The following is a 12,122-nucleotide window of genomic DNA, read 5'->3' as shown; positions in this document are numbered from 1 at the left end:
TGGGATATTAGATGCGTTAAAATTTTAATTTAATCTTTTTTAATTTAAATAGTTTAAAATATTTTTATATTAGAATTTTTTTCTTTTGATAAATTACGACTCTTCCTTAAAAAAAATAGTGTCTTATCGGTCACCAAACAAAGTCTATAAATAGACTCTAGATCAAACGACGTCTTGAATCACTGAATCAACTATCTGCCCTTACTCAAATCGATTCTCTATTTCCTCTGCTTTCTTCTTTCTAAAATAGATAGAGAATATTTCTACTTCTCTCTTTATATTTTATTTTTTTATTCTTTTTAAGGCATATGAAAAAATTATTCGGATCAAATCTTTTCAACTACTGTATTCGTTAGAGAAAGATCGGGTCCAACTAAGTTGTTGTATCTTAGGAACGAGATTACAGAATACCTGTACGTATGGAGCGAATCACGTTCTTAAAATAGTGTATAACACATGGCTCAATCCAAACAAGCTTACCACCAATCACTTTTTTAAAAAAACTAAATTAAATTTTTAATTTTGGTTTATTATTTTGCACCATGGATAGTAATTTCTAGGGGCATCATCACTTTAATTTCCAATAAGATGTTGGATGGTGAAGTGATCCGAGGCAGCCATATATATGGATGTTCGTATTATATAATATGCAAGAGAATAAACATATTATAAAAAATATGGAGAAAACATAAAGAAAGAAGAAAAATGGGACTTTCCGGCTTTTATTCCTTTCCCTCATTTTTCTCACCTTTCCGGCATTCTGTTCATCTACAGACCAAGTTGAATTTGGTCACTCTCTTTTAATGCACCTGTGGATCGAACTATAGCCATTGACCGTGGCTATAGTCTCAGTGGAACTGCTCAGAAGATTGCTATTTCTTGGAAATTACTACGTAACTAACATTTCGTACATGAATTAATCACCCAAATCCATGTGAACTAATACTCATGTTAGAAAAGTATCAGAGCCCTTACAAATGCAGTCATGTATACGGATTGAAAGGTGTTATTGAAAATTATATAGATCCAATTGGTCAGATGCTGAGTTCACCCACTATTTTCCATTGAAAAAGATTTTACAGTGGCTTCTACTTCATATGACCTAACACTGTTTCGATGGATTCACAAAAACAAAACAAAAAAAAAAAAAAATCAACGACAAAATTTGCATTGACTCTCATAAAAAACCCGAAATAATGCATGCCAATAGAACAGTTTTTATTACCAAAGAAGAGCTTTTTATATTAATGTTCGCAAAAGTTACAATGTTTCGCTCTAATTTTTCCAAAATAAATCTGTTGCATTTTTTTATAAGTAATATCACTTCCATTTAGAAACACCTGTGGCCTAGGCGCCTAGCAAATACAGATTCTCTCATAAATTACAAGTTGAAAGTATTTCAATATCTTATCCTATCAATAGTCAACTACCATACCCTTGCAAATTAATAGCCTACTATAATATAATATGACCCTACCAGGTTTAGGGTCATTGTTATATAGATCATAACAATATATTAAAATCATCCGCTGCTGCTATAGAGCGGATAGAGATGGTGTTTCTTTGTAACGAGCCCTCAATAGTCTACCAAAAGGACAAAAATAATGGAAAAGAGAAACATGTGCTAAATATTACACCTCAGTGACATATGGGGTGATGAAATAAAATCATAGAACAAGGATGCTAATAAATAAACGTTCCACCATTACCAATTACCTAGACTTGTCAAGGGAGATTGTTTTGGAGTTGAATAGAATTAGATTAGACCTTCCCATATGGGTCAAGGTAGGAAACCTTTAGTTTTAAATTGTTTGAGGAACCTAAGGAGTCTTTAGTCTTTGCTCTTGCTAGGACCGAATCTTCAAGAGGGGAAAAGGTCGCTGAGGACGGCGTTGGAAAGGTCTTTGTGGTGCTCTCAAAAATAAAGGAACAAATAAAGTATAGAGAACAAGGTCATACTTCCAAAGGGGAATGGGGACTGCAAACAAAAGCACAGATAAAAGCAAGGGGGCATGGGCACGCTCAAACCACTCCATGGTCGTAACTCCACTCCTCCATTTCCCACTTGATCATTGTTTCCTTAGAGTCCAAGTCATTATTTAAGGGACAAAAATTAGGCTATTTCCTTAACATGGGGCTTGGTGCTATAATTATCCTTAGTCTAGAATTTGGGCTCACAAGCTATATACTTGTCCAAATTTTGTTAGGGAGACTTGAGATGGTGAAGTTAGGTCGAGTCTAATCGACTCATCTGGATTATTAGGATTTAAGTCCTTAGTTAATTTGCCGGCGATTTATTAATAGGATATGTGAATAAGTTAGCATATGCATGCCCCAACACTTAGAAAAGGATTCCTACTTAGGCACTATATTCTTGTTGCACTAGGGATATTTTATACAAAGTATATAATCCATCTCTATGCGAACAACAGTTAATTTGGGCATCAAGCAACAACCATGGGGTGGATAGTTTTGAGCTGATGTTTTATTTAAATCCAGAAGGGTTTTAGGCCTACAATACTCCCTTAAGTATCTTCTTTTTTATCTTAATTTTAGGAGTCTTATATTAATTATTTATGTATTTCATGAAGGATAGAGGGGACAAAAAGAATTAATTAAGGACCACAAAGATATACTTATCTCTGCCTTAAATTTCTAACTTAAAGAGAAAAACCCCGGGGGCTACTTAAATGCACTTCCTACCCTATCGAACCATGAAACGTGGACTCTCTCACATAAAATACTAATTAACATATGAGACACAGACAGTCTACGGCACATAACAAAAATTGGAGTACATTAAAGAAAAACTTCAAGCCTTTTACCAAGTTAATTTAATTTTCTTATTTTAAGCAAATACACCAGATAAATGTGGAATGAAAGTAGAAACAGGAAGACTATACCTGTCAAGTTAAAATAATGGTGGACAATTGTTAGTCTTATTGACTCCAGCATACTAGCTTCAAAGTAGAAATCAAGGCATAACATTATTACACATGAAAAGATGGTTGTCTCCGAAGAACTTTACATGAAAATCAAGTTCTTCAAATTTCCCAAAAACATCAATTTACTTTGAAACACAAATTAGAACGTAGGAGCAGCAACTGTTATATCAGTTAGTTTGCATGTACCAAGACTAACCTCCGATTTCATTGATGATATTCCCCGAATGAGAGGTGCTATACCTACCTAATGCGTTCATAGTTATAGCTTTATATGTCGACGCGGATGCACAATTGGCCCTCCATCGAAAGATGGTCGAGCTGATATGAAGATTAGTATGTACACGATCGGATTGCATATAAGCAACTGTGCGCAAAAAATTATATGGATTTTGCATTTTAGATAACAATTACTGTTATTGAGAGTTTTCCATAATAATAATTAGTTGTAAGAAAATTTTGATAATATGTATAATTAGTTTTATAATTACTTGTGAATGAATATTTGGAAATGCACCAACATACAGAAACTCCAGTTGCGAGTCTGAGGGGTGCGACCATGGGAGCAACCTCCACTTAACCCCAAACACTGGCAACAAAAGACTCTAGACCATGTATTATGAAAGATTAATGTCAATGGCATAAAATAGCTTAGACCTATGCCAACATTTTTCTTAACAGAAAATGCTGTAGATTCAACAAAAGGCTAGGTTGCAAAACTCAGTTTTTCAGAAAACCACCAAGGCTAAATCAAATTTCGCCCCACATAAACACTTATGGTCTTCTACATATATTAAATACAAACAGCTTCAGTAGTCTGACAGCTGCTGTAATGTAACAAATATAAGAGTGGCTTTTGAAAAGGGTGGAACAGGTAGATGTTAAGGGAGGCCATCAATAACCAACAAATACATCCACAAGAACTGCAATTAAGACTATATAAATGTTTCCATAAGTCAGCTAAATAGTGCTGTTGTTACATCACAGAGGGACCAGCAAAGGAAAAAAATAGCAGGAATGGAAAATGATAAGGTGATTTTTTGAATTCTGTTAAGTTATTTCTACAAAGCTTATCTTAATAATGAACCAATCATTTATGACTTGGTTAGAATACAGTCCACCTCTCAAAATGTCTTCTTTCAGTTGAACTCTTTTGAGTCCTCATCTAACTACTTGGGGAAAAAAAATTCTTTGGTCTTGACAAGTGTGCTCGCCCGGTAGATACAATCCTGGCGGCAAGCAAAACATCTTCCTCCACTTGTAGAAAGGGATCATCCATGGATGCAGTTCGCTGATCCAACTGGCACAAACTAATGCCGCCCATTCGCCCAGCTCCTGAACTGGTTTCGAGGTTTCATGTTAGGTTGTCTATGGTGATGGCTCTGCTTTGGTATATCATGCAGCTCCATTACTTGTATCGTCCTTTGTTTCTTTGCTGCATCAAATGGAAAATAAGAAGTACCCATCAGGTCAAATTGTACACTTTAAGATACTAGTTACTATCATCTGAAAAATAATTTTTATATTGAGATGAACTTACCATTTTCAGCTTGCTGGTAACCCTCATGAAGTTTCCTCTTTGCTGCCTCTAACTTGGCCCGAACCAATGCCTCCTCAGAATATTTTGACTTCTACACAGAAGATGGAGAATTAAGTATATTGAAGACTTCACATACTAGAATAGTTCCACATATTTCTCGAAATATAATTATACTTACATCTTGTGGAATCACAGGGGGCTTCCTCTGGACAGAAGAAAGGTCTTGTTGTTTAGGTTTCATCTCATCAACAGCTTTCTGCTCAGAAGGTAGCTTCGCTGGTCTTCCAGGCCCAGAGTTAGCACTGAGAGGCTTGCTTTCTTTCCTCAAAATGCGTTGAGGCTTAGCTTGGGGAGCAGAGGCTTCCTGTGGCTTTGTTTGCCTCATCACCGGTTCTTGTTTCCTCATCTGCCCCCTATCTTCAGTGACAACTGGCTGGCATGGAGGTTGCTGCTTCCTTACTGTTTCATGGTTCACCGGAAGCCTCCTTCCATCTTCCCTGTTCTTGTCAAACTCGCCATTATTTCTCAAATCTGCAGCAACATTGCCAGCACAGGGATTATATTAATACAAGGGGAATTCAATAGGAAAGAAGCAATCAGCAAGACCATAAACAGACAGCAGAAGAAAGCTCAGCTACTCACTTCCATCATCATCCATTCCATCGAAGAACTTCATGGCCAGGCAGTTTTGGAAAAGCACATAAAAATGGAACCTAGTCAGCTCATGTAAAAAAGTACTCTAATCTGCAGAAAATAACAAATGTTTGCTTGCTATACCTTGGAGAGCTGGATGGAAGTAGTCTGTGTAGCCCATAAAGCTCCCTCATCCAATGGAGGCGATGGGAGTCCTTCTTCCTCCTCATCCACGACAGAAGGATTGACAGAGGCTGGGGAATTATCTGTAAATGCAGGTCAAAGCCACTTAGGACTTTATAATAATTAATGACCATATTAGAAGATCACATAATGCCAGAGAAGCCAGAATTAGTAAGTCCGTCTTTTTTACCTGCAATGGCAGCTGTCGCACTGACCCACTCATCAACCAAAACTTTCCAACCACTGCAACCCAGAAATGAAATCAAATGTTATATGGTCAGTATCAGATGCAATTGTTAAACATCCATCAACAACAGTTTCATTCATCTTCTCAATGCATGAATAGTTCCAAATGGTGAACAGTCAGAAGGATGTTCAATATCTGATGCAAAAGAATCTGAAGCAGCCTATACTGGTACCATGCGGGTTCCAAATGACTTCACACACATTACAACATGCATATTAAACAAAAGCAAGTACATTGCTGCAGGCAAATATCAAACATATGCTGATGTAGCAGTCTCAGCTGAACCGTAGGTACTAAGAGTAGCACCAAAGAGACACTATTGTGTAGGTCAGTTATCAACACAGACCCGAACATAACCCTTTACAAATTCAGAAACATCATAAGCTATGTGCAGTAACCAACTATATACAAAAAAGTGGTGATAATGAATGCAACTACATATGAAATTCATGAAGATAACTGACAAGGTGTATAAAGGACACCTTAATGGTTCATACATGCAGTCATTATGGCAAGAATTATCAAATACTACACTAGAAACCTCAATGAACCATCCAACAGAGCTACTGGTATTTAGTTTCTTACTTTCTTGCAGCAAGCTTACAAGAGTGCAAGAAACTTACTCAATGAGAGTTCGCACAAGATGGCGAATTTGCTTTGAGTTGTGCTTCCGCAGACCATTAACAGCCCTTCCGATTTCAGTTGCCTGAGATCCAAAGGATAGAAAAGTCTAATAAGAAACCAAGCAATCAAAAAAAAACTACTTCCATTGCAATGGATTTGCACATTTTTTAAGAGGAATGTGGCGACAATTATCAAGGAAAGAACACATCCAATTCACACCTTCAAGGTCTCTACAGAAAGCTCCATCAGCTGCAGCCTCCTCAAAGAGTCAAACAAGACACTATCCGACTGCAAAGCAACAATAGTCACAAATCAATCAGCCTCATTACATTCAAAAAGATCCAAATCAGAAATAGAACAAATCCTAGAATCAATTCGACGATTACAATCTTAAATTCTTTTCAAATTTAGCTCTGCAAATGCATCACTAACAATACACAAAAATATGAATTCATGATAAAAGATGGCAGAAACCTGATCATGCTTGTTGGCAAGAATCTCCTTAATCCTCAAAACCTCCGCAAACATTTGGCTTTCCTCCTCGATCTCCTCAGTTAACGCCTCGGCCTCGTCGTAGCTGTAGCTGCTGACGAGCCGGTTCAAGTCCTCAAACACTTCGTTGCTGCTGTCCACCTTGCTCTCCTTCTCGACATCTCTCTTGACGCTGCCGTCTCCCTCCTCCCCACCCTCCGTGCTCACCCGAGACTCGACCCGATCGCACCCGGAACACCGCGGCAGGAGGCAGGTGTAGAGCTTCTCACCAATCCCATCCCTCCTGCTTCTGAATTCTTGGGGGTAATCGGACGCCGCGACGAGGATCGCCTGCTCGAGGACTTCGAAGATGTCGGAATTCGCGCTGCGGAAGAACTTCCTCCAGTAGTCCAGCGAAGCCGACGAATTCGCCATGGCGATGGCGGTGGCACGGCGGCGTCGATCGGAGCTCCGGCGAGGAACGATCAAAGAGATCCCAGAAGGCCCTTTCTTTATCGAATCTTGACCGCCGATTCCGATGCAGCCAACCCAAAACCCGAAGGGTTATCACCCCTCTCACCGATCAAACTTGTTTCCGATCGCAACAAGCAAGAAAGACACAAAACAGGGCAAGTAAGATCGGATCCTTTTTTTCATTCCCAACGATCCTCCCCAAAGAAATCCAAATTTCCACCCAAGAAACCGATCGCCGTCCCCTTTCCAACACCCCAAAACTCCTAACTTCCCGATGGTTTTTTCAATCCCTTGACCCCCTCGACCATGCTAAGATTTCCCTGTTCCCCTCCCTCTCGGAATCCAAAACCTCCGATTTGGGAACTTTGGGACAGAGACCAAAATTCCCCAAAAAAATTGTTCCAACTTTTCACCTCTCTTTCTCTTTCTCTTTCTCTACCGCTCTGGAAAAAAGAAGGGAGGGCGAATACAGCGATGGATAGGGACGGGCGAGTAATCCCTTCGATCGATTGTTTATCTATCCCAATCCCCCGTAGTTCCCGGTTAACGAGAATAAATCCAAATCCCTTTTCTATAAATGCTATATTTTGCGCTGCTATTCCAGAATAATTAATGAAATAAAATAAGTCAGAATAGGAATTAGAAACCCAATCGGAAGAGGAGTAGGGAGGACCAGTTGACGGAGCGAAGGCGGTCGCCCTTCTTGACTCGTCCAAACCCTCCTCCTTTCTTCGAAGCAAACGCCGTTTAATTCCCCTCGTTTAGGGAGAGCCGTCACCTTCCAAACAACTAGAATTAAGTGATGAGATCGGACGGCTCGTGTTTGGGGCCGTCATCAGTTGGATCGGGACCGTCAAAATCGGACGGCTATTGTTTATTTATCTTTTTGATTTAATTTTTCTTACTTAATCTTCAGATACTGGGAGCTACCCGTTTCACGTGTCCGAACGACGAATTTGGCGGGTCGGCGCGTCTCGCCGCGTGAATCGTCAATGAAGGGATCTAGCGGGGATCCAGTCACCCTCCCGTGAGGTTAACTCACTATGGCTCAGCGTGACGAAGGGGAGGTTTATGTGGGTTCGTCCGAGTTGGCGACAACGGGGTAGTGAGCGGATCCTGTGACATCGGTTGGGATGCCGTGCGGTGCGGTGCGGTTTGTTAGCAACTAATATCGCTGGTGCGATAATTTGGGCCTCTGGGATTCGTTAATTACGAAGATGCCACGCAACTTCCAGCGGCCACCGTTCTCTTTTTTTTTTGCCCAAGGTTTTCTTGCTTGTTTTCAGTGAATAAGTTCAGTTTTTTATTTCTGCCTTTAGTCGTCATGTTTGGTTGTTCTTAAAAAAAAAGAAAAAAAAGAAGCACAGAACGGCCTCTTGTTGTGTTTTCTTTTTCTTTGTTTTCTCTCAAGAGGAGGGGGTGTCGCTAAAGTCTGGTAAAATGAGATAATTTAAGGGTTCAGTTTAATCTCAGCTATAAATTGAAGTCATGAAGAGGACTGTTGGTTTGCGGTGGTTCTAGACAGCGCACTTCAGACGGTGATGCAGGGCATTGTCGTTATTTGGTGCAAGGAAGGGGGTTAAAGGTTGAGTTAGCGTAACGGTGAGGAGAGAAGTCCGTCCACTGGTTGGTGGCTCCGGAAAAAAAAAAAAATCCAAAACGGAGTTTCGGCGCCACCACGGCGCGGGAAGCGACGAGACGCGGCGATTACTTGAAAAGAAAAGAAAGGAAGAAGGAAAGAAAGAAGGGCGTTCTGCTGCCCCCACGTGGCATTCGGGCGTCCACGGTTTATTCCGGCGCTTGGGTTCTGGACTCCTGACCCGTGCCAAGTGCTTCTGAAATCTAGGAACAAAAATCACATCGGCCGGTATCCGAGATATGAAGGGGTTCCAATTTTACTATATATTTTTTTAGTATCTATCTTTAAAAAAAATTAAAAATTAAAGACTTCTTTTATTAATAGAATCCACAGTCTTATAATTAAAATATCAATATATATATATATATATATATATATATATATATATATATATAATATCACACCTCGTTGACTTTCTGATATATATTGTAAGTTTATTTAATACACACCTAGTAGTGACTTCATACATACATCTAAATAAATTGGTATATAATTTTTAAAATATATTTTTTACTAATATATATTATATGGCTAGATAATACACACCAATAAATTAGTTATCTAGTAAGCCAATACAGATATCTAGGTAAATAGATATATAGTTTTTAGAATATGGTGTTCATTAGTACGGTTACATAGCTTTCTAGTTTTATCTAACATAAAAAATTGTATACATTTTTTAGATTTCATGAACTTCTTAGGGGCAAAGATCTTCGAAAAGAGAGAGAAATTTAGAAGAGGAGAAAGAAACTTAGGAAGAGAAGAAAGACCTCATAGATGGAATAGACAACTTGATAAGAAAAAGGATATATAGAGAGGCTTGACGAGGAAGAAAAAGAATATGGATGGTTTTTCTTCATGAACTATCTCTTTTGGCACATACAATTTTCTTTCTGTTTTCTATAATGATGGGATTGACTGATTCCGAGTTCTATCCTTACTTGACTTTTAGTTTTCGAGATAAAATATGGCAAAAGAGGAGTCTGATCTGATATGTTATTCTATAGCGTGCGCCCTATATAGATCCAAGAAGCAGCAGTTTTCTCAGCCCAAGCGCACCCATTTGGGCAGTTGGTAGGGTGATGGACTTGCACAACCCCTGGACAGAGCTCAAGTGCAAGGTTGCTAAGATAGAAACTAAACACTTAATGTTGCTCGAATTATATACTAAACATCTTGATATGAAAAGATACTTCAATGCACCACATTATTCCTCGCTCTCGTCCTTGTTCAATTAGTCGAATAGTAGACACTCCATGTATCTTTTGATATTAAGTAGAACCAAAAATAGCCAGCTGCATTGCTAATATGCAAGACACTCATGGTAAATAAATGGAATTTGAAAAGGAAACAAGATGTTTAGTAACTTATTTCTCATGGTTTCTAAAGGATGGCGATGATGATCGATGCTCTCTTTTTTGCAACATTGTCGCAAAGTTGGAACTGATTCAGTTGCAAGTAAAGCCTTCTGGAAGAAGTTTAAGATATGAGGGCATAAGAAGAGCATTGGTGGATATCAGTAGGGAAAAATTATATGTTGGAATTACTTTCTTTGTGTGAATCGAATTATCTTTAGTTAGAAAACTCTTGAATTAGTAATAACTATAAAATATAGCTTGATCCCTCTTTCCACTAACCATAAAGCAACCATGAGAGGTAGATCTTGGTCAATCACCTTGTTACATTTATAAGGCAAGTAGGTGAAGACCGAATTTCCCCACGATCTACAGATGGTGTATTTGTTCTTCCATGCATCCAGAGCACATCAAATATGACAGGAGCTACTAGCACTAGACTAAAATGCAAGATGTGAATCTTATCTTAAATTGATTGTGAGTTTGCATGATTAACAAGCACCAATCATGCATATTACAGCTTTAATATTATTGACACTGAGATATGGCTTGACTCAGGTGCCGAGCTGACGAGATCGCTGGAGAGGTCGGCCTACCTATTGTCCCGGTCGGAGGAGTCGACTTGAAGGTTGTTGCACGTCCCCAAGGTGAAAGAGATGGAGAGGGTTGTGCTCAGATGGTGGCTATAATGCCGGATCTAACCTGAAATAATACTGACAAAGGAAGTCGATGTCCCATAGTGTTTGGTGGGAAACCCTCTGATGCTTAAATCAGACTCAACTTTCAGAGAACAATGGAGATGTTATGAAAGCAGCAGAATAACAGCGAAATGGATGGATATAGAGCTTAGAGGATTTGAGAAACTTAGAAAACTTATCTGGAAGGTCTCCCAGGTATAGTTTATATAGACAAGGGCTGGCACCCATCACCGAGCAATCAGACAAGTGTGTGGGCCATTTTCGCAACAGACCATGCATCTCACTTGAACATCATGCCTGCGTATCATACTTACGTGGATCGCTCGCACGTCATGTAGTTAAGGAAATCGTTCGCGATCGTGGTCAAGTCATCGCTAACCGGAGCGAGAGTTTGAAATTTAAAGGTCTCTCTGCATGCCTCTAGGGTCGGCTGTGTGGCGGGCTCATATTAGTCAGCTCACGGCTATATGGCGAGCTCCTATTGGCCGGTCTGCCACGTTGGCTATAGTCGGTTCCAAGGTATATAACTTTCCCCTCACTTTCGAGACTAAGTTAACTTGCTTGGCTCTGGCAAAGAATATAATCTCTTCGGCGGAGACAACCAACCGAAGCAAGCCATAAAACCGATCAACTGGAGTTGTCTTTTCAATTCCAAAAATCTTTTGGAAGCTGCATTTATAATTATGTGCTGGCATTTACTCTTTCCGGAGCAATATCATTCACGGCGTGATATTTAGAGTAACAATTGGATGCTTTTGGTAGTGACGATCCGTGTGATCACCAAGGATCAAACGTCTGGATGACACATGATGAAGAGTAGGCCGAGCAGGCGAACTGTCATGTCGATCCAAGCCCTTGAGGAGCTCTCTATATATAAAGCAGGCGATCTGTGTATCTCTTTCATATTTGTCCGCCTACAGTCCCATGCTTGGAGAGAGAGAGAGAGAGAGAGACGGAGAGCGAAGAGGAGCCTTGGGTTCCTTCTCACCTTCTATATTTTAATCTTCAACTTTGGATAGATTTTTTGAGGTTAAAATTTGATTAATACAAAGGAAAGTCAATATTAAAAAATATTACCTTTCTAGATGATAACAAAATAATATATAAAATTAACTATAACAAATAATAATAAAAAATAATTTTTAACTACTTGTTTGGATGGTATCACTTCTTATTCAAGTGGTAATTGGATGGAAACTTCATCCAAGGGAACATGGCCCTAGAAAAATGCGATAAGTATAATATAGCAGATAATGGATAGACTTTCCTAATCTTAAAAAAGAATAATTATTATCTGAATATTTTACAGAAAATAA

General features: G+C 39.1%; 1 protein-coding gene across 2 annotated transcripts; it reads right to left on the bottom strand.

The window, feature by feature from the left end:
• Nucleotides 1-3,840: 3,840 nt before the first annotated feature.
• LOC120112705 (probable mediator of RNA polymerase II transcription subunit 26b) lies at nt 3,841-7,635 on the bottom strand. Of its 2 annotated transcripts, none has more exons than XM_039132275.1 (9): nt 6,644-7,635; nt 6,389-6,457; nt 6,169-6,251; nt 5,489-5,541; nt 5,260-5,381; nt 5,125-5,152; nt 4,661-5,013; nt 4,483-4,570; nt 3,841-4,377 (listed from the first exon to the last, which is right to left on the bottom strand). In XM_039132275.1, the coding sequence occupies exons 1-9, from the start codon at nt 7,073-7,075 to the stop codon at nt 4,253-4,255; spliced, it is 1,353 nt and encodes a 450-aa protein (XP_038988203.1). In that variant the 5' UTR covers nt 7,076-7,635; the 3' UTR covers nt 3,841-4,252. The 2 variants fall into 2 exon arrangements, with proteins under 2 accessions (XP_038988203.1, XP_038988201.1); XM_039132273.1 differs by having other exon boundaries at nt 4,483-4,573; nt 6,644-7,630.
• Between the last annotated feature and the right edge of the window lie 4,487 nt (nt 7,636-12,122).

Source organism: Phoenix dactylifera, chromosome 1 (genome assembly GCF_009389715.1).
Source record: "Phoenix dactylifera cultivar Barhee BC4 chromosome 1, palm_55x_up_171113_PBpolish2nd_filt_p, whole genome shotgun sequence".
Classification (NCBI taxonomy): domain Eukaryota; kingdom Viridiplantae; phylum Streptophyta; class Magnoliopsida; order Arecales; family Arecaceae; genus Phoenix; species Phoenix dactylifera.
The sequence above is the reverse complement of the archived record's forward strand: the minus strand, read 5'-3'. Positions and strand labels throughout refer to the sequence as shown.